At 40.2% G+C, this 23,834-nt stretch overlaps 1 protein-coding gene across 1 annotated transcript; it reads right to left on the bottom strand.

Annotated features, from left to right (window-relative positions):
• Window positions 1-2,733: 2,733 nt before the first annotated feature.
• On the bottom strand, window positions 2,734-15,553 carry LOC135698017 (cytochrome P450 4C1-like). The gene is made up of 5 exons (XM_065217885.1): window positions 15,127-15,553; window positions 14,802-15,057; window positions 3,691-3,817; window positions 3,377-3,589; window positions 2,734-3,315 (listed from the first exon to the last, which is right to left on the bottom strand). Exons 1-5 carry the CDS (start codon window positions 15,476-15,478, stop codon window positions 2,734-2,736), a joined length of 1,530 nt encoding a protein of 509 aa, XP_065073957.1. The 5' UTR covers window positions 15,479-15,553.
• Window positions 15,554-23,834: the final 8,281 nt, after the last annotated feature.

Below are 23,834 nucleotides of genomic sequence, written 5' to 3' on the forward strand. Positions count from 1 at the left end.
AATTCATAAAAAATTCTGCGGATAAGTTTTAGTGCATCTTGCAGATAGTTACAAGATAATTTCAAAAAGAATACCGAGAAAATCAAATTTTGAGTGAAATTCCAAAACGATTTTAAGCAAAATTTTAAGGAAATTCCTAGGATAATTTCTAGCTCATTCAGTTCCAAGTTGTTGTGAGAAAAAATCATAATGAGTTCTAAATATAAATCCAATGGACTTCTGAGAAGAATTTCAAAAGACCTCTTAGGAGAGTTCTAAAAAATTCCGAGAAGAACCTCAAGGATATTGAATTCAGAAGACAGTTCCAAAGAATTTCTGGGGAGAATTCCAAGAAAATTCTGCGAATAATTTCTAGTGAATCCTGCAGATAATTCCAAGATAATTCCGAAAAGAATACCAAGAAAATAGAATGTTGAGTGTAATTCCAAAGAAATTTTGAGGAAAATTTCAAGGGAGTACCGATAATTTCTGGCTCAACCCGGGAATAATTTTTTTGAGGAAATTCTTCTGAAACTCTAAGAGAATTTCAGTTCCAAGGTGTTCTGAGTAAAAGTCAAGAAGAGTTTTAAAAATAATTCCAAAGGACTTCTTAGAAGGATTTCAAAAGAGCTCATAGAGTTCTAAACATTTTGAAAAGAACCTCATGGAATTCTGAGGATGGACTTTTTCGCAACTGTACAAAGTTTAAAGACAGTTTTTGGATTCCCTTATGAAAAGTGGGTATTAGTTTGCCATTGAACCTTGGTCTTTTCTGAAAATTTCAAGTCATTTGTTGTCGTGGTTAAAATGGTACAGCTGTTTATGTGCGTTGCAATAAATTCGGATTTGTACTTAATATCATCTTTAAAGCATGTTGAATGTTCGGCATCATTTTCTGTCACCTCGACTGGCGGTACTTTGGGACGGTTCATCATTGACATCGTCGATGGGATTAAATTGCCAATCTCCATTGGCTGTCTGAAAGTAATTTGCATTGAGGAATATGAACCACCACCGGAGCAAAAAATAAATAAAATTAGCTAAATTAAGCGGTAGGGAAACAGTGATGGGTGGACAGCATCATCTCCCACACACTTTGGAGTACTCCCCATCCTCAGATTAAATGCACAATAGCAAAAAAAAAATGCCCCTCCTTAACAAGATTCCTGTGCACTCTAGTGATTTCAGAGATAAATTTCCAGGGAGTTATGGAAAGAACTCTAAATGACCACCCACATTAGATCCGAACCTGACGCGTTGGAGCAAATTGACAGCTAAATCAATCAGACAACCGGTCTAACTGTCAAATTTACGTCAACGTAACGCAAACGGATCTATCGTGGGTGGGCTTTAAGAATGTATTGATTAGAACGTCAATGGGACGAATAAGTTCCAAGGTAATTGTGAGAAAAGCTCCAGATGGATTTTAAGGCCAGTTCAGAGGTGAATTTGTTCACAGTTTAAAGCAGTTCAAGAAAAAATCCAACGGTATTTCAGGAGAATTCTGAGAATAATATCCAGTGAATATATTGAATGACAATATTGACAGGTTTGAACACAATTTCAATATTCTTCTAATTACATGAAGTTTCTATGGAGAATTCAAGAAATTTATTATAAAATTACTTTATATCATCATTCTATAATAAGTTCGTACATTTCTGAAAGTATATTTAAAATATCGATGTTAATCTTAAGAAGAGTTTAATTTAGCTACTTGGTGAAGAAAAATCTATGCTTCGAACCATCTCAACCATGACGGTTGAGATGGTTCGAAACATAGATGCATGCCGCACGTATGTACTGACTAGACTGCCGGATCTAAATAAGTGGATTTGCTCGATGTGGATCTAATTTAGATCAACTCATTTAATGTACAATATTACTCATTTCCCGCATTTTGTCGGAGAAATGATTTTGTCACGCGATTCATCACTCTATAAAAAAAAATGCGCCAGATTGATTCAGTGGCAGTAACTTGAGTGCAATCACTATGCAAACAACGCTCCGCAAATCTCTCCTATTACTGGTGTTGATCATTGTCGCTACATCAGGTTGTACCCTAGCCAATGACGAAGATGAAGACGATGACATATCGGATGACCAATCTTCCGAAACGTCAACCACCCCGGGGTACAATATCCAATCTATCTATGTGGAATGCAACGACACATTTATAACTAAAATGCATTTTCTGGTTGCACTAAATGAAACCGGAAGCTTTCCTGATGAGTCGGACAAAACTCCTTTCGTAAAGAGTCAAACAAACAATGAGCTCAGATTGAGTTGACGTTGATTTTTGTTTTGTATTTCAGTGTTTTCTTCGATGCTTTCTGCACAAAAGTGGAATCTACGACGATGCTGAAAACGTCATCAGCGAGCAGGCTGTTGCTGTCGGATGGGTTGATAGCGAGAAAACCATTGACGATTGTTTGACGGAAATGAGTAAGTTTGCTTTTCTTTGTCTAAAAAACTGACAAGAATAACATTGAAATTACAGCTGGAACCCCGTGTCAGCGAGCTTACTATCTTGTGCGATGTGTTACCATTCATAACCTGAGGGAAAAACATGCTTCTAAATAGTTACTTAATGTATGCACATTTTTTTATCTTTATTAACGTGAGTTTAGCCAAAGGCTAGCGAATCACGGAGAGTACGTTAAGCGGAATGTGACAGGCAATAAAACAATTGTACCAGAACATGATATAAATATATTTTAATTTAAACTTAAAACTACAACCAAGACGCAAATTTCATTCCCTTCTTCTTAAGCTAACGGCATGCGGAATGGCAAGATTCAGTGAAATCTGATAATGGTACTTAATGTCACTATACTTAATGTCGGTGGTAATTTCAAAATTCTTCAGAATCAACGCCAGTAAAATCTTCAAACTCATCATAGCATAACGGTAACCGATGCAACCACGTGGTCCTCCACTGAACGGTAGATGCGCAAATGGATGTCGTCTCCTTGCTTCATCTCCTAGGAAACGGTCCGGATTAAACCGTTCCGAATCTAATCCCCAGATGTCGCTTCTCCGATGCAGTGCATAAATGTTCATGAGAAATACCGTTCCTTTAGGAATCCTGTGCCCGTCCAGTTCAATGTCCCGAATATTTTCCCTCGCAATCAGGGGTGCCACCGGAATCAATCTCATGGCTTCCTTCAGCACCGCTTCAACGTAGACCAGTTGTTTAAGAGTATCTGTGTCAACGAACATATCCGAAGAAGTGATGACCTGCTGAACTTCCTGATAGGCCTTCTCCTGAACATCCGGGTTCATTGCCAGCAGCAGACAGGTGTGAGCCAATTGGGTAGCCGAAGTTTCGTTTCCCTAGAAAAAAAAAATCACTATATAGTTGAGGGGAGAATTCAACCAAAAAACCACTTCCAACCGCAACAATCATCGTGTAGACATGGTCGGAAATTTCCTGATCACTGAAGCTGTAAGCATCCTTCATCAACAAGGGCATCTTCATCAGTTGATCTATGAAGATTTGCGGTCGCTTGTAGTTCTCCTCGTCATCCTCGTCGGGCAATGCTTCGCCAGCGGGGTTTCCAGTTCCATCATATAGTGACTTGAATTCGATGTGCTTTTCGGCGATAATCTTGCGACATAACAAGAGGATAGTGTTGTGTCAAATCAAGAAAAGAGCAAATTATTATGTAAATGGACTAAGAGGACTATTCGAGGACAAACATGTTCTACCTTATCAGTGAACTGATGACAAGTGTTGGTAGCTTTCATTTCTTCACGGTACAGCGTGGTGAACTGGTAGATGAAATCGTTGTGCAACGAGATGCTGAAAATTCGCTTGCCAAGTGTCGTCAGAGCACTGTTGATAGGTTGAAAATGAAATTAGATATTTCTATACTAACATTTGAAAAGGGCGGAATTCAACAATCACCATATCGAGAAAATCGCTTCCGAACTTTGATGACCTAAATATTAATCCTATTTCACGACTTTCCATTGTCTGAATGATTTTATTAGCTTGACATATAGTAAATAGCGTAATATATCATCCTGCATCACTAAAAACGCCCTGATAATTTTTTACATATTGTTACCCCCGGATCTTCCACCCTTTGAACTGCCAACACTGGTGATACGCCGTGGAAATACAACCTTGGGTTTTTGTTTGTTGTTCCGCCTTGGTTCTTCGTACGCAAATTTTGTGATTATGGAATAAGAAGCTGCACCGTTCGGTTAACCTCACTTTTTTGACATCTGGCAGTGGTTTGTTTACATGGACTTAGAAAAAAAAATTTAAAAAATTACTAAATGTTTTTTTTAGATTTTTTAGAGAGGAATATTTGTCAAACGGACATAGTCGGATATCATATCTTTTAATTATTTTTATTTAAAACCTCAAACCCACTTGAATCGACTAACAAGCAAAGGTAAACAAACCACCACTTAATGTCAAACTGATAAATGCGGGTTCTTTGCGTTCATTCGTGACGTCAGAGTGCAGCACCCTATTACGCCCGAAGATTTTATGGTCTTCTTTTTGTTCGTTGTTTACACGTGAAATATCAATCGGATGCATTTCAAATTATACGGGCGTGCCTAGTTACTACAGAATCAGTACATTTTGCATATTAAAACAATATAATTTGTAGTTTTGGAGCAAGGCGTAACAAAGAGTTGAAAATTGGAAATACGCCATGTAAAAGGAACCGTTTTTGATGATTTGAAATGATATTTTCTTCTACTTTTTCGTGTTTATGGAGTAGTTTGTGTTCTCTCTATAAATCGAAAAATATGGTTTGTTTACATTTTGGCTCTTCTGCCCCTTTCAATTGTTAGTCTAGAATATAAGGATAAGGCAGCAACTAGACAGTTTAGTTAAATACCGTAATGCACCGAAATTCAGACACTTTCAAAAGTTTATTAACAACGCCTACTAAGCTCAAAACAGCACGTAAATTATAATATGACTTTGTGTCATCTATCAGAATCATTAAACAAGTTTATTATATTCAAAGTGTTTTTATGTTACTTCATACGCGAAGTTAGCGATTTTCAGAGTTGGTTGGAAATGCTAACATGAAGCCTTAGTGTGATAATTTATTAGCTAGAGAATGATCTTTTAGAAGAGTGTAGGTGGATAGTTCCGTTAGAGTACGGCAGTATGAAAATTGAATAGAAGTTGAAAATGAGCGAAGGGCCATTAATGCGACAATTTTTGAAGATAGACGCACATCTTTTGCCTAACCCGTACGATGTACGCGGAGACTTGAAGTATGTCTCCAAGTCTACAGGCAAAAAAAAATGTGCGTCCCTCTTTTGCTCATAAACTGACTGCGGCTGTGGAATAGTTCTAGCGACGTTTTCATCACTACCTAAAGCCCCACGTTGCGACAGCATTTCCAGTCGATGGTGTGTTATAATGCAGTTCTTCTTTACCCAACTATTGTGTTGCTCCTCTCGTCATGACCAACGTGATCATCTCAGAGAGAAAGCAGTAGGGTGGTTGTTGCGTGCTGTACCATCATCAGCATTGTTGACGGCTACTCCCGCCTTGAGCTGTTACATTCAAAGTGTTTTTATGTTACTTCATACGCGAAGTTAGCGATTTTCAGAGTTGGTTAAGTTGGCATAAGTTTATTATGTTGCAAAATAGACGAACTAATTAATTTAAAATTAAATGTTCCGATTCGTACCGTATTCGGAGCAGTGCGGAATAATTCTTTTTTTTTAAGAAAAATGCTTAAATAAATGGACAAAGTTGTTTTCGCTTAAGCTGCTATCGATGACCTTGATTAAACCAGATAAAGTTAATCGCTTCACCTTTTTTGATTCAAGAAGTACGAAATGAAGTATTTTAAAACCTTATTAATTGTAGCTTGAAAATATTATTAACTTGATAAATATGAAGATCAGTCTTTGCCAGCATTACGACAACCAAAGCCTTGAACATACCACAACAGAAGTACATAACCAGTACGTTAACGACTGAAATGCAGGCTCCTTGCAAAAATTGATGATAAATCAACATATTATTTAACCAATAAAAATCAACCAGCATGAATCGAACCGAAAGCATATAATGAACATGTACAAAAGAACAAAACAGATGAGTGTTCATAATTTGACATTAATTATATAAGCTTAAATCATTTGCCCTACGTTACCTTTCGACTACAACACCATGAACTTTTGCTGGACTTTTTTCATGCATGGTCTACCTAACCAGATTGAATTTTGTTTTTCGTTTACGATCTGTGAAAGGCAATCGAGGTAATTATCCCACTTTTCCTTTTTTACATTGCTCAATCCTGACATGCTTCAGTGATCAACGGGGACGAAATTTACGTTCATAATATAGGAAGTCACAATGTCTCACTGAATGCAAGTGTCTTTAGAAGCACGGTAGACTAAATTTCATAATTTTATACTCAAACTCCCCAGAGTCGACTCCAAGCTCAAAAGAACTTCATACAACATTCTGAACTAAATCAGAAAACAGGCACCGCATAATTGATTGGGGGTTAGACTTAGATAAAAATAATACTTTTTTTATTTGTTGTTAAAATTGACGAACATATGGGAAATGGCTCTAATGTTGGCCTATGGATCTAAGATTGGGAACATCGCTAAAAATCTGCTATTTATCAATTGTATCTAGATGAACGCGTCATTGGGACGGTACTAATGGATATTTATGGTCGCTAATGAAAATTTAGTCAATTGCTGAATTTATGTATGGGCCCACATTAGGGGCATTTAGGCCGACATCACATCTATTTCCCCTATATCGAAAGGTAGATGAAGTCATTTCTAGGTAAACATTTCAAAAGGACCAGAAGGTCCCGAAGTCGATTATCGTACCCCATTCTAGTCGAAATTCTAGTACTACACTATGTTTGTTTTGATTCGGCATGAAAGTTTGACAGATAAAATGAGGCCTTCGTGGATTTTCCAATGTTCACTCCATTGCCAGCTGGCGAGCGTATATTGTAGCATGAGCATAATTGATAGCCTACGTTTGCTTATCTGTTATTGCCAGATCAGATGTACTTACATAGAGATCCAATAGACGATGCTTGGGACTAGCAATCATCCTCAATGTGTAGAAACTGGTGATCTCAAATTAGGCCGGCTGCACCCGAACGCAGGTCAAGAAAGGAATGGGTATGAATGTGTTGACGTGATTTTCATCTTGATGGAAGCCGAGAACACCTCTTCACTTCCATGAGGAATCACTGGAATATTGGGTAAGAGGGTTGGGATTGCAGCAGGGTTTGTTTTGGTAAACGATAAGCTGAATTGATGTCATAACGATCATATAACGTGAAGGAGCTTGGAATTGAACCCATGATTTTCTGCTCAGTAAGCAAAAACGTTCGCCACTAGGCAAACGAGCTCCTTTTTAATCATCGAGTTGTTGTTATTACCATGCAGTAATATTAACAAATAAAGCGATTGACGATTCTTGAATGTGGATGGGCCTGACATTAAAATCATGATGTTCTGATCAGAAAGCAAAAACGATCGCTCTAAAGCCACCGAGCCCCTCATATCACATCATATCTTTACTTGAGCTGTTGTTCCCATTCAAACCCGGCACTGACGACGACAACTTTCGCAAAATACACTATAAACAAATGATTTGACCATAAATTGCCTCAATATAAAAGGACCTGGGTCGCTTTTTTTTGCTAAGCAAGCCACTGCAACCGACGATCTTTCAAATACGAAAATTAAAGCTACGAAGTGCTTTACTCAGGCCTACATTATACCACAGACAGACATACAAATTAGTAAAGTTGTACTTCTTTAATCTAGTACCTCAAAACGTACAATTTGTGCTACTAGCTTAAAGCAGTACAACCATAGAGGTAACTCTAAGACTGGTAGGTCCCGAAAAAACGTGCTCAACTTTTTGGCTCAACTCTGGTACTATCTTCGGTCCCAAGCTAGTCGATTCACCCCTCGAAACATAGGAAAATCCAATAACCCCTCATTTTATCTGTCAAAATGTCATAGCGAATCAAAACAAACATTGTGTAGTACTAGAATTTTGACTATAATGGTGTACGTTAATCGATTTGCTTGGGACCAATAGGCTAGTCAAGTAGTGAGCCTATTTTAAATCGTTAGTTTCGTATTGATTGTTGGTACAACGGTAGTACAACAGTGAACTTTGTAGGTCTGTACAAGGTATTAAGTTCCACTTTCACGCGACGTTCAATGTTTCGAATTGCTCTTACGCATTGTTTACCTTATCGTGCCTCTTACAGCTTACAGCTTGCGAGCGACTGTTGACAATAAATGAAGAAAAAATCTTTGTAGGCGATTTGTCGATCGTAAATATCGCCCACCTTTGCCAGCGAGTCCGCCTTCTTACAGCCCAGAAACAAGCGATGAGATGGGACCCATGCAAAGGTGAAGAAAAAAGATCTTAAAAATAAAGCACTTAGAAGCTCTCGTGTTTTCATGAGAAAATCCGTTGTTGGCATTTCCGCTTCAGATACTCAATGTGGGATCTCCAGGTGCATTTGGATTCGAACCAGACCCCAAGATATTTTAGGGACATATACTGAGTGATCGGTTTACTGCCAATATACGCATAAATGCCTCACGGACCATGAGGATTAGATAGTACATGGGACAGTTACGCATATAACGGCAGTTTACCTAAAAGTTAGAGCTTCGGTTGTGCTGGGCTATGCTTCCTAGAAAAAATTGATCAACTCAGTTTTCTCCGTGGAAAATTCGATACCTAGCTGGATAGCCCAAGTAGACAAATTATCTAAGGTATCCTGTAAGGGACCGTGCAGGTCGACCCCTTTAAGCCCTGTGATAGACACTACGTTATCGTCTGCAAACTGGCTCAACGTACGGTGTATGATATGATCTCCAGGCAGAACCTAGAACATCTTAAATACACGAAAATTGATCGAAAGAGATGCGCTTCGATTCCATGATATTTTTTGAATATGTTTCGTTTCTAATGACATTGTCTCAGTCGATGTTTATCTAGTAGATCATTTTATCTTAACTCCAGGATGATTGAAAGGACCTAGAACACCTTATATACATGACAGTGGATCGTAAACTTAGACTCAATAAATCTGATTGGATGTGTTTTGCTGGTAGGGACATTGTCTCAGTTTTTGTTTGAAGTATTCATTCGTACGATCTGGACTCCACGATGATTTGGATTCTCTGGATTGAACATCTTATATATGTGTGAATAAATAGTAAATGATGCGCATAAGACTGATGCAAAATTTGAAGTTTTCGCTCCATAGTCCTCAAACGGTTTCAAATCAGGTCCTGATTAGGCTCCCAAAATTTAAACTCATTTGGTAAGAAATTGACTTGGCACAAACTATTCGAAGTTTGTATGGAAATTACTATGGGAAAACCAAACTTTTTGTTCGTTGTCTTCTACCCATTGTCCATAATGCTTTTTCGAAAATTTCTATAACTATTCTTACGAGAAATTATCTAAGCTACAACTTTGCTGACTGTTGTTTTTCAGCCAAATGTCAAATTAATTTATTATTAATTGCTTAAGAGATTGATAATCTTATGGCATGACCAAGCAGCTGTTCTGTGGGCAACACTGTATTCTGCAGTGTGACATAGTAGCCATAATATTTGTCCTCTATTCGTTGCACCAGGAACACCAATGTTGCCTGCTGAACAGTTGAATGAGCATAATCATAAGACATCAGTGACATGAATCATTCATAACTTTTGTTCCTTACATTTGATTGAAAAATGATTTTCAACAAAGTTGTAGCTTAGAAAATTTGCTACAATCACTGCTATCATTTTTAAAAGCATAGTGATGTGGTGAATTGTCAGATAGATATTAACAAAAACATAACTTGACCCATAGTAATTCCCATATGAACTTGAAATGGTTTGTGCCTAGTCAGTATCTTACTAAAGTAGTTCAAATTTTAGGAGGCTAAGCAGGACCTAATTTGGAACCGTTTAAGCACTGTGGAGCGAAAATTTCAAATTTTGCATCAGTCTAATGCGCATAGACTCTATGCGCATAGTCGTTTATGCGGGGCCTCCCTTAGCTCAGTCGGTAAAGCCGCACGTACAAAGCAAGACCATGCTGGAGGTGGCTGGGTTCAATTCCCGGTCCGGTCTAGGAATTTTTCGGGTTGGAAAATTTCTCGATTTCCCTGGGAATAGAAGTATGATTGGACTTGCCACACAATTATACCAATGCAAAAATGATACAGGCATCGAAAGCTCTCAATTAATAACTGTGGAAGTGCATCTAGAACACTAAGTTGAGAGCACGCAATAAGCTAATATGCGATATGCACTAAGCTTGAAATGCGAAGAAGAAGAAGAAGAAGAAAAAGACTCTATGAATCTGTTTGGACATGTATCGTTGCTTAGGGTGCTGTCGTAGTCGTGGATGATTTAGTAGATCATTCGATCTGAACTTCAAAACGATTTTGAGAAACTGGCACATCTTTTATACATGAAAATGGATGGTAAATGACTCTATTAATCTGCTTGGACATTTTCCGATGCTCTTGACATTATCTCAGTCGTAGTTAAACTTGTAGTACATTTGCTGAGAACTCCAGGACGATTTGTAGATCCTAGAACATCTGATGTACATAGAAAGTGATCATAAATGATGGCGTATTCACTCCATTAACCTACTTTGACATGTTTCGGAGGTAAGAATAGTGATCCATTTTTGGTTGATCTAGAAATCTAACTCCAGGACGATTTGAAGAACTTAGAATATCTTATAAACAAAGGAATGTGATCGTAATTGATGCACATAGGTTCCACGGATACGTTTGGATATATTTTTTTTTTTCTTGATTTGTTTTCCGTCGATCTTGTTTTCCTTGGCGTAGCACCAATGCTACCGACGCCAGGGAGGCAGCTCCCACACCTGGACCCTACCTATCGACCCATCAACTCATGAACCAACGGCTTTTCTTCCCTTCCGAAGGAAGGCGTGATAAAAGATGTTATGCATCAGAACATCCCGGCGGCGCCGACTGTGATTGAACCCAGACCTGCTGGGGTGAGAGGTAATCACGCTTACCACTACACCACCGGCGCCGCTACGTTTGGATATGTTATATTGCTACGAAATATTTTTCAAGCCCTGGTTGATCAAGTAGATCATATGATCTGAACTCTTGAACGTTTTAGAAGACTTAGATTATGCTATGGCCATGATAATGGATCTAGAATGATAGATCTAGATTTTATGAACATAACTAAGTTCTATACCAAAGGGAAGACCAGTGTCCAGATGATTTTAGCGATATAACAAAGAATAAGCACTCCAGGATAAAGCTCGATTCAAAGTAAATCTGGACGCACGGTTTAATACACCACCGCACCCCTGGTGGTTGGAACAAAAAACGTTTGACAGGCATTTGTTGATGTTTCATTGACAAAGAAATTGGTGAAAAGTTTTTCTCGATTGATTGACGCATCCCGAAATTACGGATCATGGAACTTGAGAAAAAAAAATTAATTGTGCACAAACATCTGTGAGAACCCTTCGTGGTCTGCCTCAAAAATAGCAAAAGTGTTAAAATTCCCAAAGTCAACGGTGAGTCTTGTAATCAAACGTTACAAGGATACTCTGAGTGTGGATAGAGCACAGCGCATCTATCATAAAAGTGGCACTAGGGACAGCTGAGGAGAAAGGTGTTGAGGTACGTGAAAAGCAACCCAGGTGTCTCCATACGTGATTTGGCAAAGAAATACGACTCCAACTTTTCCACCGTGCGTAACATCCTTTCAAAAGAAGGATATAAGTCTTTTTGTGCCAGTAAACATCCGAATCACTCCCTGAAACAAAATTTAGTGGCCAAAAAGCGAGCACAATTACTATACGAAAGAGTTTTGACGAAATTTGATGGCTGTATTTTAATGGATGACGAAACATATGTCAAAATGGATTATAAACAAATCCCCGGACGAAAATTTTACCTGGCAACTGGTCGTGGGGATCTCCCTTCCAGGTATAAATTTGTTTTTGCTGATAAGTTTGCTCGGAAAATAATGATTTGGCAAGGAATCTGCAGTTGTGGCCTTAAAACCAAGGTATTCATCACATCTCACACAATGACGTCGAAGGTGTCTGAAAAAGTGGATTATACCCTTCATTCGGCAAAACAAGACCAACGCTATGTTTTGGCCGGATCTAGCCAGCTACTACTACTCTAAGGAGGTACTAAAATGGTATGCTGCAAACAATGTTAATTTCGTCGCCAAAGAAATTTATCCTCCGAATTGCCCTGAGTTCAGACCGATCGAAAAATATTGGGCACTTGTCAAGCGAAAACTTCGAGCATGCGGTAAAGAAGTGACAAATGTACAACAAATGCGTTTAAAGTGGAATAAGTTCGCCGGTACAGTGTCACCAGCGACTGTGCAGATCATGATGGCATCGATCAAAGTGCGACAGTTCGTTCGAAACGATGAAATGTAATAACTTGTTATATATTGTTTGAAAGCTGAATAAATACCCTTTTGTTTGAAGTTTTTATCAACCGTGTTTGTTGTTTAATTCTTGAGTTATGATCACTTAAATGCGACCAAATTTACTTTGAATCGGGCTTTAGTTTGGATGGCCTGGGACATCCCATCAAATTAGTTTTGCAAATAATTTTCTAAACATTATAGTAAGATTTTTGATACAAATCACCGAAAAAAAAATCAACGTTTACTTTAAATATATAAAGAAAAAAGACGTCCCAAAAGGGTTTACACTATTGGGTCAATCAGGACTCGTCCGGGGATGAGATTTACTTTGGCATGAGAGGTATGAATGTTAACCCCTACGCCAGAGCTGCCCTCCTTCCTGAAGTTGTGCCATAAGAAGGATTTGAATTCGTGACCTAAATATAAACTCTGGAAGTCAGTGGATGCGACTGTATATCAATCTGGATTATCAGTAAAACGTGCATGACGGATTCCAATTAATTATTTTTCTACAACTCTAAGATTAAACAAACGTAGCACTCAAGTATCAGTTTAACGAATTGGCCTCCTTTTCGCATATTAGACCGATTGCCATGAGGCCGAAACTCAATAGACCGATTGGATGATAGGATGTTTGTTAAAGAAATCTTGAACTAGGAAACCCTGTAAACAATGGAAAGCTAAAGTAAAAGGTTAGTAACAGAAGTCGAATCTATTTGCAATCCTTAACGAAGTTGCTCTGCATAGTTTTCTCCTGGGAGGAAGAAGCAGACTCGTAGAATATGAACGTAAAAAGGAGCCAGAATCAAGCAGTCACGAACCGTCATTGGGAGCAGTTTGCTGATGCTTTTCTTACAGTTGAACAATAATACACAAAGCGGTATTGAAATCTTGCGTGAAGTAATTTATGTAAAAGTGTCACATCCAGCTATCTCATTCAATGGGACATCGTTTTGACGTAGGACTACTGATGACTGATGATTTTCAACAATAAACTATTGAAAAAGTGGTAATTGTCCAATGTACAAATAAAAAGTGTTAATTTTATCACTGTTTTCATGAAATAATCGTTCTTCCCAAACCCAGTCGTCATAGTCGTGTACCACTTGGTTGCACATCATTCTGCATTAACCTGACAAGATATAAAAGAGCGCTGCTGTGTAGCCTCAACTAATTTTCGATTCGTTCGGTGAGCAGGCAGCAGAAATAGCAATAGCAGCAATAGGAAGGTAGTGGCAGGTTAGGTAGTCTACTCTTCTACCTAACAAGCAACAATGACTGGTCGTGGCAAAGGAGGAAAAGGTCTTGGTAAAGAAGGCGCCAAGCGTCATCCCAAGGTTCTTCGTGATAACCGTCATCCGTCGTCTGGTTCGCCGTGGCGGTGTCAAACGTATCTCCGGTCTGATCTACGAGGTGTGCTGAAGGTGTTCCTGGAAAATGAGATCCGTGATGCTGTCACCTATACTGAACACGCCAAGCGTAAGCGGCCATAGATGTCGTCTACGCTTTGAAGCGACATACGCACTCTGTACGGTTTCGGAGGTTAAATTATCACCAACTTTGTCAACAAAACGGCCTTTTCCCGGCCAACAAGCTTATTACAGTAGAGAGTTGGAATAGAATTCATCTGTGCCTGTTTGTCCATATTCAGAACCACACGCCCCCAACGACCACACAAAATGCTCTCCAGAGTTGTAATCTTGTAACCAAACTTGAAAGCAGGGGTGCAAGTTATTTTGATCAATTCTCTTCAACAACTTTCTCTTTTAAAAAAATGACTACAAATTTGATACGCCTACAATTCAAAAACGGAAAGAGTTAAGATAATAGATAATCGATCAATTAAAAGAACTAAATGCTCTTCACATTTGTTCCGTCCACTAGCGGTCCTACGTCAAGCTTCCCTTCGTGCCCCTAGGCACAGACCCTTCTACTTTTTTAAATTCATTCATTGAATATACTCAAATCAAATATAAAACAGAAGAATACATTTTCCTCACTGCACACTGGACAATCTTAAACAATCACTACAGGCTCAAAGCAAAACAGGCTATTTTGCTACGCCTATTTTGATTTGATTTCAATGACAGAAATTTTCATGACAAGAATAACAAGCTATAAAATAAATTCCATGTATGGCAGGCAAATGAATAGTTTTGTTGCATTTCCCATACGGTTTCCCATAACTTTAAAGTATTCTTGCAAATCCAGATCCATACCAAACTCGTTCACAGTTGTTGAAGGAGCTGAATACAGATCAAAAGCGCAGTCGGGAGCAAGGGGTTGTGATCCGCCATACAAAGTTTACCCATCCTGTTACTCATATTTGTGATATAGGTAATTCACCCGATCGGACCGTAGGACCTACTTACACTTCCAAGTTTTCAATGAAATCCTGTCGACCTTCCCTTTCGAGAGCTTTCCCGCCGAGTGATGTCCGGCAAATCATCTCCAGAGTACACTCGGAAATGTACTTAAGTATATTGCAGGATTCGCCGCCATCAGCACACTGGCCCAGCCGATCGATCAATCTCCTTGAACTATTGTTGAAGATAGACAGGAAACTGTGCAGGATTTTCGTATTGAACGTCGAGTTTAACGTTTTCCGGTGAACCTTCCAGGTTTCATCTAGAACGAGCACACAACTCTTTCACTTATACAAATCGGTCGTAAAATACCACCAATACCAATACTCACATCTGGCCGCAAGTAGCCCTTTCGGCAATCGAACTACTTTGTACACATCCGGCTTCTCTTGACAGTCGGGGTGGTTAAGCACTCGCTGAATCAACTCCGGATGCGACGGACATACGGCCACAATCGTACTGAACTGAAGGGTAAACATACGATCATGTTGCCGAAAGCACTCGTATAGGGAGTCAAACAGTTCGTTGGGATTCTTTCCTATCGCCAACGGAAGATTTCCCACCACCGGATAGTATGGTTTAGCCCGGGGTAGGGCACCCGCAAATTTCACTCTCTTCTGCCACTGCCATCGAACTAGAACCGCAACCGATATCGACAGCACGACCCACAGAAAGGCGATCATCGCGGTTCACCTGATTCAACTCGGAACCCTTATGTCGGAATTTAAACGTGCAAAAATGTGCGCCAGTCAGCTAGACGGTCGAGGAAGAACTGCAACAAGAAATGCTTCAGAGGTGGCATTTTTCCTGGTGGCACGAATGGTTTTCCTATCGCCCAGACAATCCATGTGCTTCCAAGTGGGGTGATGGCGGCTTGAACATAATGGTCTATTTTTTAGCTTTATTTTCATAAAGTGGATACGTACTGTTCCATTGAAGGAGGTAGGTAAATATACACGCAGAGTCAGTCGTCGCAGGGTTTGTTTTGGTAGCGTGCTCACCGTCACCGCTTACTTGCCGATTATTATTTAATTTTATTGCAATTGCATCGCATGCAGTTCGGTGCGTAGCATGATAGCATTTTATGCTGTTGGACATCAAGTTCCCTTGTAGGTACGGTCTTTACTTGACATGCCTTCCTATAGGAGCCGTACAGCATGTATTCGGAGATAATAGTTTCGGTGTGTTGTCTAGCGTGACAGAGTAGAACAGAAAATTGGGTATTGGTAACCGTAAATACGCATTGCTGAAATCACTAACCTTGGCTTTCTTTGGCAGACTAGGATAAGTAACATTCCATGCAAGTACAGTCTTTCAAATTAGGCAGAAATTTTCAGCAAATGTAACGTAACATATACTCTGTCATACAGCCTTAATAAAACTCAAATTGTTACTTGGGGAGTATGTATGTATGTATGTATGTATATACAATCCAACTTCCACTGTCAGGCAGTGTTTTTATGGAAGAAAAATGTTTGCAATATAATCTATTATTATCTTATACTGATCCCATTGCAAACAATTTTAGCCCGGAAATTGAAAGGTGATAGCTCTGTTGAGATTCAGTAACCCATTTCAGAATGCCTGGTCACTTCTTGTTATGTCACTTCTTATTTCTTTATTCCATTTAATCTTCTCCAAACAATTATCCATAAATAACAAACCTGTTTTCTCCTCCTTTATTAACAGCTTTTGTCTTTCTTTTAATCTTTCTCTTATTTTATTTTTAGTTTTTGAGATTCTCTAGTCTTCTACATCTGATTCTGTTTCTTCTTCGCTTCCTATAGTTTTAAATTTCCTCTGCCTGTTTTTTTTTTATTTATTTCTCCTTGTTCTTAACCAACTCTAACCATTGTTCTTCTGTTACATACATACATACATTTATTTGTACAACATCACATTTAAGATAAGACATAATCAACAATAGTACGCCACAATACTCGGTTTGCGGCTGCCGCTCTCCATCCTCGGTCATGCCCAATGCTCGCTAGATTACGCTCTACCTGGTCCACCCATCGTGCTCTCTGCGCTCCACGCCTTCTTGTGCCAACCGGATCAGTAACGAACACCAACTTTGCAGGGTTGTTGTCCGGCATTCTTGCAACATGCCCTGCCCACCGCATCCTTCCGGGTTTGGCCACCATCTGCATGCTGGGTTCGCCGTAGAGTGCAGCGAGCTCGTGGTTCATTCTTCGCCGCCACTCACCGTTCTCCTGCACACCGCCGAAGATCGTCCTTAGCACACGTCGCTCGAAAACTCCGAGTGCTTGCAGGTCCTCCTCGAGCATAGTCCATGTCTCGTGTCCATAGAGGACCACCGGTCTTATTAGCGTTCTGTACATGGTACATTTGGTGCGGGGGTGAATTTTTTTTGACCGTAGTTTCTTCTGGAGCCCGTAGTAGGCACGACTTCCACTGCGCCTTCGTATTTCACGACTCACATTGTTGTCAGCCGTCATTAAGGATCCAAGGTAAACGAATTCCTCCACTACCTCGAAAGTATCCCCGTCTATCGTGACATTACTTCCTAGACGAATCCTGTCATGTTCGGTTCCGCCTACTAGCATGTACTTTGTTTTTGACGCACTCATCACCAGTCCGACCTTTGCTGCTTTGTGTTTCAGGCGGGTGTATAGTTCTGCCACCGTTCCAAATGTTCTTGCGATAATTTCCATGTCGTCCGCAAAGCACACAAATTGACCGGATTTCGTGAAAATCGTACCCCGGCTGTTGAGCCCGGCTCGTCGCATTACACCTTCTAGAGCAATGTTGAAGAGTAGGCATGAGAGTCCGTCACCTTGTCGCAGTCCCCGGCGAGATTCGAATGAGCTGGATAGTTCACCCGAAACCCTTACGCAGTTTTGCACACCGTCCATCGTTGCTTTGATCAGTCTGATCAGCTTCTCAGGAAAGCCGTTCTCGTCCATGATTTTCCATAGCTCTGTGCGGTCGATACTGTCGTATGCCGCCTTAAAGTCGATGAACAAATGATGCGTTGGGACCTGGTATTCACGGCATTTCTGGAGGATTTGCCGTACGGTGAAGATCTGGTCCGTTGTCGATCGGCCGTCAATGAAGCCGGCTTGATAACTTCCCACGAACTCGGTCATTTTAGGTGATAGACGACGGAAGATGATGTGGGATAGCACTTTATAGGCGGCATTCAAAATGGTGCTCGCTCTGAAGTTCTCACATTCCAAATGGTCACCTTTTTTGTGAATGGGGCAGATTACCCCCTCCTTACACTCCTCCGGTAGCTGTTCTGTTTCCCAGATCCTGACTATCATCCGGTGCAGGCAGGTGGCCAACTTTTCTGGGCCCATCTTGATGAGTTCGGCTACGATACCATCCTTACCAGCTGCTTTGTTGTTTTTGAGCTGCTGAATGGAGTCCTTAACTTCCCTCAGCGTGGGAGTTGGGTCAGTTCTGTCCTCTGCTGCACTGACGTAGTCGTTTACTCCATTGCGCTGGTCTCCCGTGCCTACGTTCTCCTCGCTATTCAGGTGCGCATCGAAGTGCTGCTTCCACCTTTCAATCACCTCACGTCCGTCCGTCAAGAGGCTCCCGTCCTTATCCTTGCACATTTCGGCTCGCGGCACGAAGCCGTTGCGGGATGCGTTGAGCTTCTGGTAGAACTTCCGTGTTTCTTGGTAAGGGCACAGCAGTTCCATTTCCTCGCACTGCGCTTCTTCCAGGCGGCGTTTTTTCTCCCGAAAGATGCGGGTCTGCTGTTTCCGCTTCTGTTTATACCGTTCCACGTTCTGTCGGGTTCCATGCTGCAGCATTACCGCCCGCGCTGCGTTCTTCTCCTCCAAAATCGCTCTGCACTCCTCGTCGAACCATTCATTCCGTCGACTTCTTCCCACGTACCCGATGGTGCTCTCGGCTGCGTCGGTGATGACTGCTTTTACTGTACTCCAGCAGTCCTCTAGAGGGGGCACATCAAGCTCGCTCTCCTCTGGCAACGCTGCCTCGAGATTCTGCGCGTATGCTAAGGCGACATCCGGTTGCTTCAGTCGCTCTAGGTTGTACCGTGGCGGGCGTCGGTACCGTACATTGTTGATGACGGAAAGTTTTGGGCGCAGTTTGACCATCACCAGGTAGTGGTCAGAGTCGATGTTAGCGCCACGATAGGTCCTGATGTCGATAATGTCGGAGAAGTGCCGTCCATCAATCCGAACGTGGTCGATTTGCGATTCCGTCTGCTGTGGTGATCTCCAGGTGTAACGATAGGGGAGGTGGTGTTGGAAGAAGGTCCTACGTATGGCCATGTTCTTGGAGGCGGCCATGTTCGTCAGCTGGTGGGCGCTGAACTTTCCAATCCCCGGTCTGAATTCCTCCTCCTGGCCTACCTGAGCGTTTAGGTCTCCTATGATGATCTTGACGTCGTGGCTTGGGCAGCGATCGTACTCGCGTCGAGCTGCGCGTAAAATGCGTCCTTGTCATCATCAGTGCTTCCGGAGTGAGGGCTGTGCACGTTGATTATGCTAAAGTTGAAGAATCGGCCCTTGATCCTCAACCTGCACATTCTTTCGTCGATCGGCCACCAACCGATCACGCGCTTCTGCATTTCGCCCATCACGATGAAAGCTGTGCCCAGCTCGCGTGTGTTGCCGCAACTCTGGTAGATGGTATGATTACCTCTGAACGTTCGCACCATGGATCCTGTCCAACACACCTCCTGCAGCGCTACGATGCCGAATCCGCGGTCCTTCAGTAAATTGGCGAGTATTCGGGTGCTCCCGATGAAATTGACAGTTCCACGTGCCGAGTTTCCAATCGCAAGTCCTATTTCGTCGCTGGGGTCGTTGCCGTTGGTCTCGGTTCGTATTCCTCTGTTGCTGATTTTCCGTTACAATGCTTTTTTACGGCTGGCTCACAGGGCCTGACACCAACCCCCTAACTTTCCGGAGGACCAGGGTGCACAGTTGTGCTTAGAGTCCTTCACTGGCACTCGGACGTAGATCAGCCGCCCCTAACATGGGAACAGACGCTGTTGTGAGCCGCTCCTCCTGGAGAACAGACGCTCAGGCTTGCCGAAGCAAACCCCCCCCCCCCCCTTCCCTGTCAGCCTATGACCAAAGTTCCCACCGGGGTTGGTTACCCGATCTTCTCTAAGGTTGCTCACAGTTTCCGGCCGGTACCACGGGGAGGTAGGGATAGGAGTTGCTGGGAAGAGGCTAGTGATCTCAATGGGATCTGTATTGCGCATTACCCAGCATTAACCGTCTTCTGTTATCTCAGGTAATTTCTCCTTATCTTCTCTTAAACTGTCATTCCATGTTTTGCGGGCCTGCCTCTTTTTTTTCCAAGAAAATTTAGGTTTTATGTTTGCTATTTTTAGTGAATGTCCTTCTGGTCTTCTCTCTATATGTCCCCAATAAGTTATGCGCATTACCCTAACTTTTTTAACTGCTGATTTTCCATCTAATAAGCTTGAAACTGTTATTCTTCCCTTTTAACATCTCTTTGAATAATTGTAATTCATACCTACTGATTGGATTTCTATTTCTTTTTATCAGAGCTGCTGCTTTCAATCCATATGTAATAGCTGGTGAGACTACTGTTTTATAAATAAGTTTGGAAAGTGCCCACGGGGGCTTATGTCGTCTTATGAATTCTACAATTATTTTACTACTATTAATCGATTACATGCTGCTTTTTCTTGTTGTTTGTTTTCCAAAGTTTCTGTTAAAAATGTTCCTAGATATCTCATATTTTTAACTACCACGTACTTTTCTCCATCTATTTTAATTGTTTCTGGTATGTTCCTGTCTGACAATGGCTCTCTTATCATTATTTGGCTTTTATCTACATTGATTTCTAATCCTATTTTCCTTAGTTCTTGTTTTAACTGTTTGGTTATAGATTCTATTTGATCTGCTATAATTAACAAATCATCAGCAAATGCTAAAACTACTGGTAATTTACCATTATTTAATTCTAACAAGTTTAAATTTGGACATATCTATTTGACTTCCTTCAAAACTTTTTGGATAATTAATGTGAAGATTTAGGGTGATAGCGGGCATCCTTGAGTAATGCCCTTTCCCTTAATCCTCTTCTCTGAGTATACTCCGTCCCAGCGAACACACGTACGTTCTGCATTCAGCGCCTGTATCACTCTGTTGATTAAATGACTAGGTACATTCAATTCTTCCAGAATTTGCTGCACCGAAGCATTTTCAACAAAATCGAACGCTCTCTTAATATCTACCGATGCTACTATAATTGTGTTTCCGCAGTTCCAATTTGCCTCCAAATTTCTCCTCGCAAAATAAATTTGGTCATCCGTTGATCTGTTCTGTGTGAATGCTGCCTGGTGGTATCCTGGATTTCCTGCGTACTTACGTAATCTGTTTACCAGCTATCTTGTATAAATTTTGTATCCTATATTACAAAGCGTTAATCTCCTATAATCTCCTGTTTCTTTTGCTGATTTTTCTTTGGTATTGATACTTGATATAATTGTTTCCACTGTTCTGGCATTTCGTTGGTTGTCCACACGCGCTTTACGATGCTGTATATCTCATCAATGCTGTCCTCATCGCTGTATTTCAAAAACTCATTTTTGATTCCATCTAGACCCGCTGCTTTTCCATTTGCTAACCGTTTTATCATCTCCTCTATTTCTACTTTCGCTGGCGCTTCTGTTAGTTCTTCTTTATCTTCTCCTATTTCCAATTGCTGTCCTTCCGTTAGCTCTAGTTCTTCCATCCATTTTTTCATTGGAATTAGTGGTTTTTTTTTGGCATTTTTTTTCATAACAAATGGTTGTAAGAACCTATACGAAATCTCTGATTCTCTCTCCTATCTCGTAGTGTTGTATTTCATTGTAAGAATTGAAACACTTTTTTTTCTCATTGTGTTCTTTCACTTTAAATCTATACTCCTGTCTTCTACAATTTACGTTTTGCCTATGCCGTTCCGTAGCTATTCCTTTTTCTTTTTCAAACCTCATTCTTTTTCGTGCTTTATTTAGTGATTCTATAGCTTTCCTTCTTCTAGGTGTCAACGGGATCTTTGCACTACGTTGCACCTGTTTTGCACAATTGTTTACTTTTTCTGCTACTTTACTGTATGCCTCTGTTACGGTGCATTTTTCTGTATCTAACGGTCCATACTTTTTTAGTTCCTCGTAAAAAGTTTCCGTAGTTTCTTTTTGCTGTTGATTACTTGGCATAATTTTTTGTGTAGGTTTACTCTTCCTATTTTCCCGTTCCCATTGTTTCGACATTATCCCTACCATTAACACTTTGTGTCTGTCTGAAGTATGGTCCAATTCGCTCTCACGTATTTGATTTTGACAATTGTATCCTGTGCAGTTACTACATGATCTCCAAATTGTTACTTGGGGATTACACTCAAAATTCCTACTGCACCTCTCATTAGTTTAAAAATCTGTCTCGCAAAATTTTAGCTTTTTGTTCACCTCGTCCTTTCACAATAATGATTTATGGGTAAACTTGCTATTATAGGACATTTTCTCAGCTACAACTTTGCTCAAGAACACTTTTTAATTGAATGTCAGGATAATTAGTTTTTAAGGATAAAATCTCAGGAAACAGTTAAAAGATGATAGGGTGAATTACAGAAGAGTTCAGTGAACTCTAGGGAAATCTGGCAAATTGTAGAGAAATTTCCTTGATTTTAAACTTTAATGAAATTCAGATAAATTTGAAATAGCTCAAAGAAATTTAGAAAATCTTCAGAAAAGTTAAGGAACCTCAAAAAATTTCTTCGAAGACGTTCAAAAATGTTTAGAGAAGTTCAACGTAACCAAAGAGTAGTTAAGAGTTCTTCAAAGAAGTTTTGAGAACTTAAATAAAATATTTAGGAAATCATGAAAATGCTTAGGAAATTGCTGTTCAGATCTAAGAAAATTATAGTATATTTAAGGAAATCCAGTGCTTTAAATATGTCTACTGAACCATATCAAAACTCAAGGAATCTCATACATCATAATTTCGCAAATCTCATAGAAGTCTTGTAGGACACTGAAAGTTCAGAAAGTACTGTATAAGTTCAAGATAGGCTCATGGAGGTTCACAAGACTTGCAAAGAAATTCCTTATTACATATATACGTTCAAAATTCCAAATTAAAAAGTTTACTTTAAACCTTTGAATTAAAGTTTTTTTTTTTTAATTCTTTATTAAAGAGATTTTTAGCCTTAGGCTAGTTCATCTCTAATTTGAATTAAAGTGATTCAAGTTGGTAATTATTAAAAACGATATTTGTTTATGCTAAATGAGCATTTGCAACCATCTTCTTCATCTTCTCTTTCGAATTTCAAGCTTGTTGCTTATCGCATTTTAGATGATTGTGTATTCTCAACTTAGGGTTCTAGATGCACTTCCACAGTTATTAATTACTCATTTTGTCAAGCTTCTGCATTCATGTTTCATCAGATGTCACTGCTGTTGTTTGCGATGACATCTATGGAAATCATAATCGGTTTTACGTTAATTGTTCACAGAAAACAGTGCAGCGCAAAACATGTCTGGTACCTCTATAGGGTTAACTATCTCATTTCCGGCCTATTAAGCACAACCCGCATTTAGTCTTTCTTAATCTAGCGCAGTTTGGTACCAAACGCAATGTTATTATTACTAATAGCTTCCAAATTTATTTACCTTTCCGTACGTATCGTAAGAATTGATAAAGAGAAACCAATCGTTGAGATATTGTCAAAAGTCTAACACTGCTTCTTGACGCCAAACTCGGCCTACGGATTCTAAACTCGGCCTAACGTATTGAAACGCCATTGAAACGTCAATGAATTCACTTCCGCCTATCGGATGAAGATAAAATTTGATTCGGTCGGAGCGCTTCTTTTGTTTTTGGGAATAATGGGTGCAAACCTTGATATCACGCGTTCTCACTGACTTCGTTCGGTAGCTTATTAACTTAAGTATCGTACGAAACGCATAATTGACTTGTTAACTCTGAAATCATGGATTTATTTGAAGTTTTCTGTTCCATAGGCCCAAAATGGGCGATTAGGCTGAAGTAGTTCTCTACCCTATATACATTCAGA

This window comes from Ochlerotatus camptorhynchus, unplaced genomic scaffold (genome assembly GCF_037179485.1).
Source record: "Ochlerotatus camptorhynchus isolate MF236.1 unplaced genomic scaffold, CSIRO-AGI_Acam_v1.1 ptg000081l, whole genome shotgun sequence".
Classification (NCBI taxonomy): Eukaryota; Metazoa; Arthropoda; class Insecta; order Diptera; family Culicidae; genus Ochlerotatus; species Ochlerotatus camptorhynchus.

What these genes read in the sequence shown, in the direction of transcription:
- LOC135698017 (XM_065217885.1), bottom strand. Translation starts at nt 15,478, where the DNA reads ATGATCGCCTTTCTGTGGGTCGTGCTGTCGATATCGGTTGCGGTTCTA. An exon ending in AGGGCTACTTGCGGCCAGAT is followed by an intron (nt 15,058 to 15,126) that starts GTGAGTATTGGT and finishes TGCTCGTTCTAG; the next exon opens with ATGAAACCTGGAAGGTTCAC. An exon ending in TCTACACGATGATTGTTGCG is followed by an intron (nt 3,316 to 3,376) that starts GTTGGAAGTGGT and finishes TTTTTTTTCTAG; the next exon opens with GGAAACGAAACTTCGGCTAC.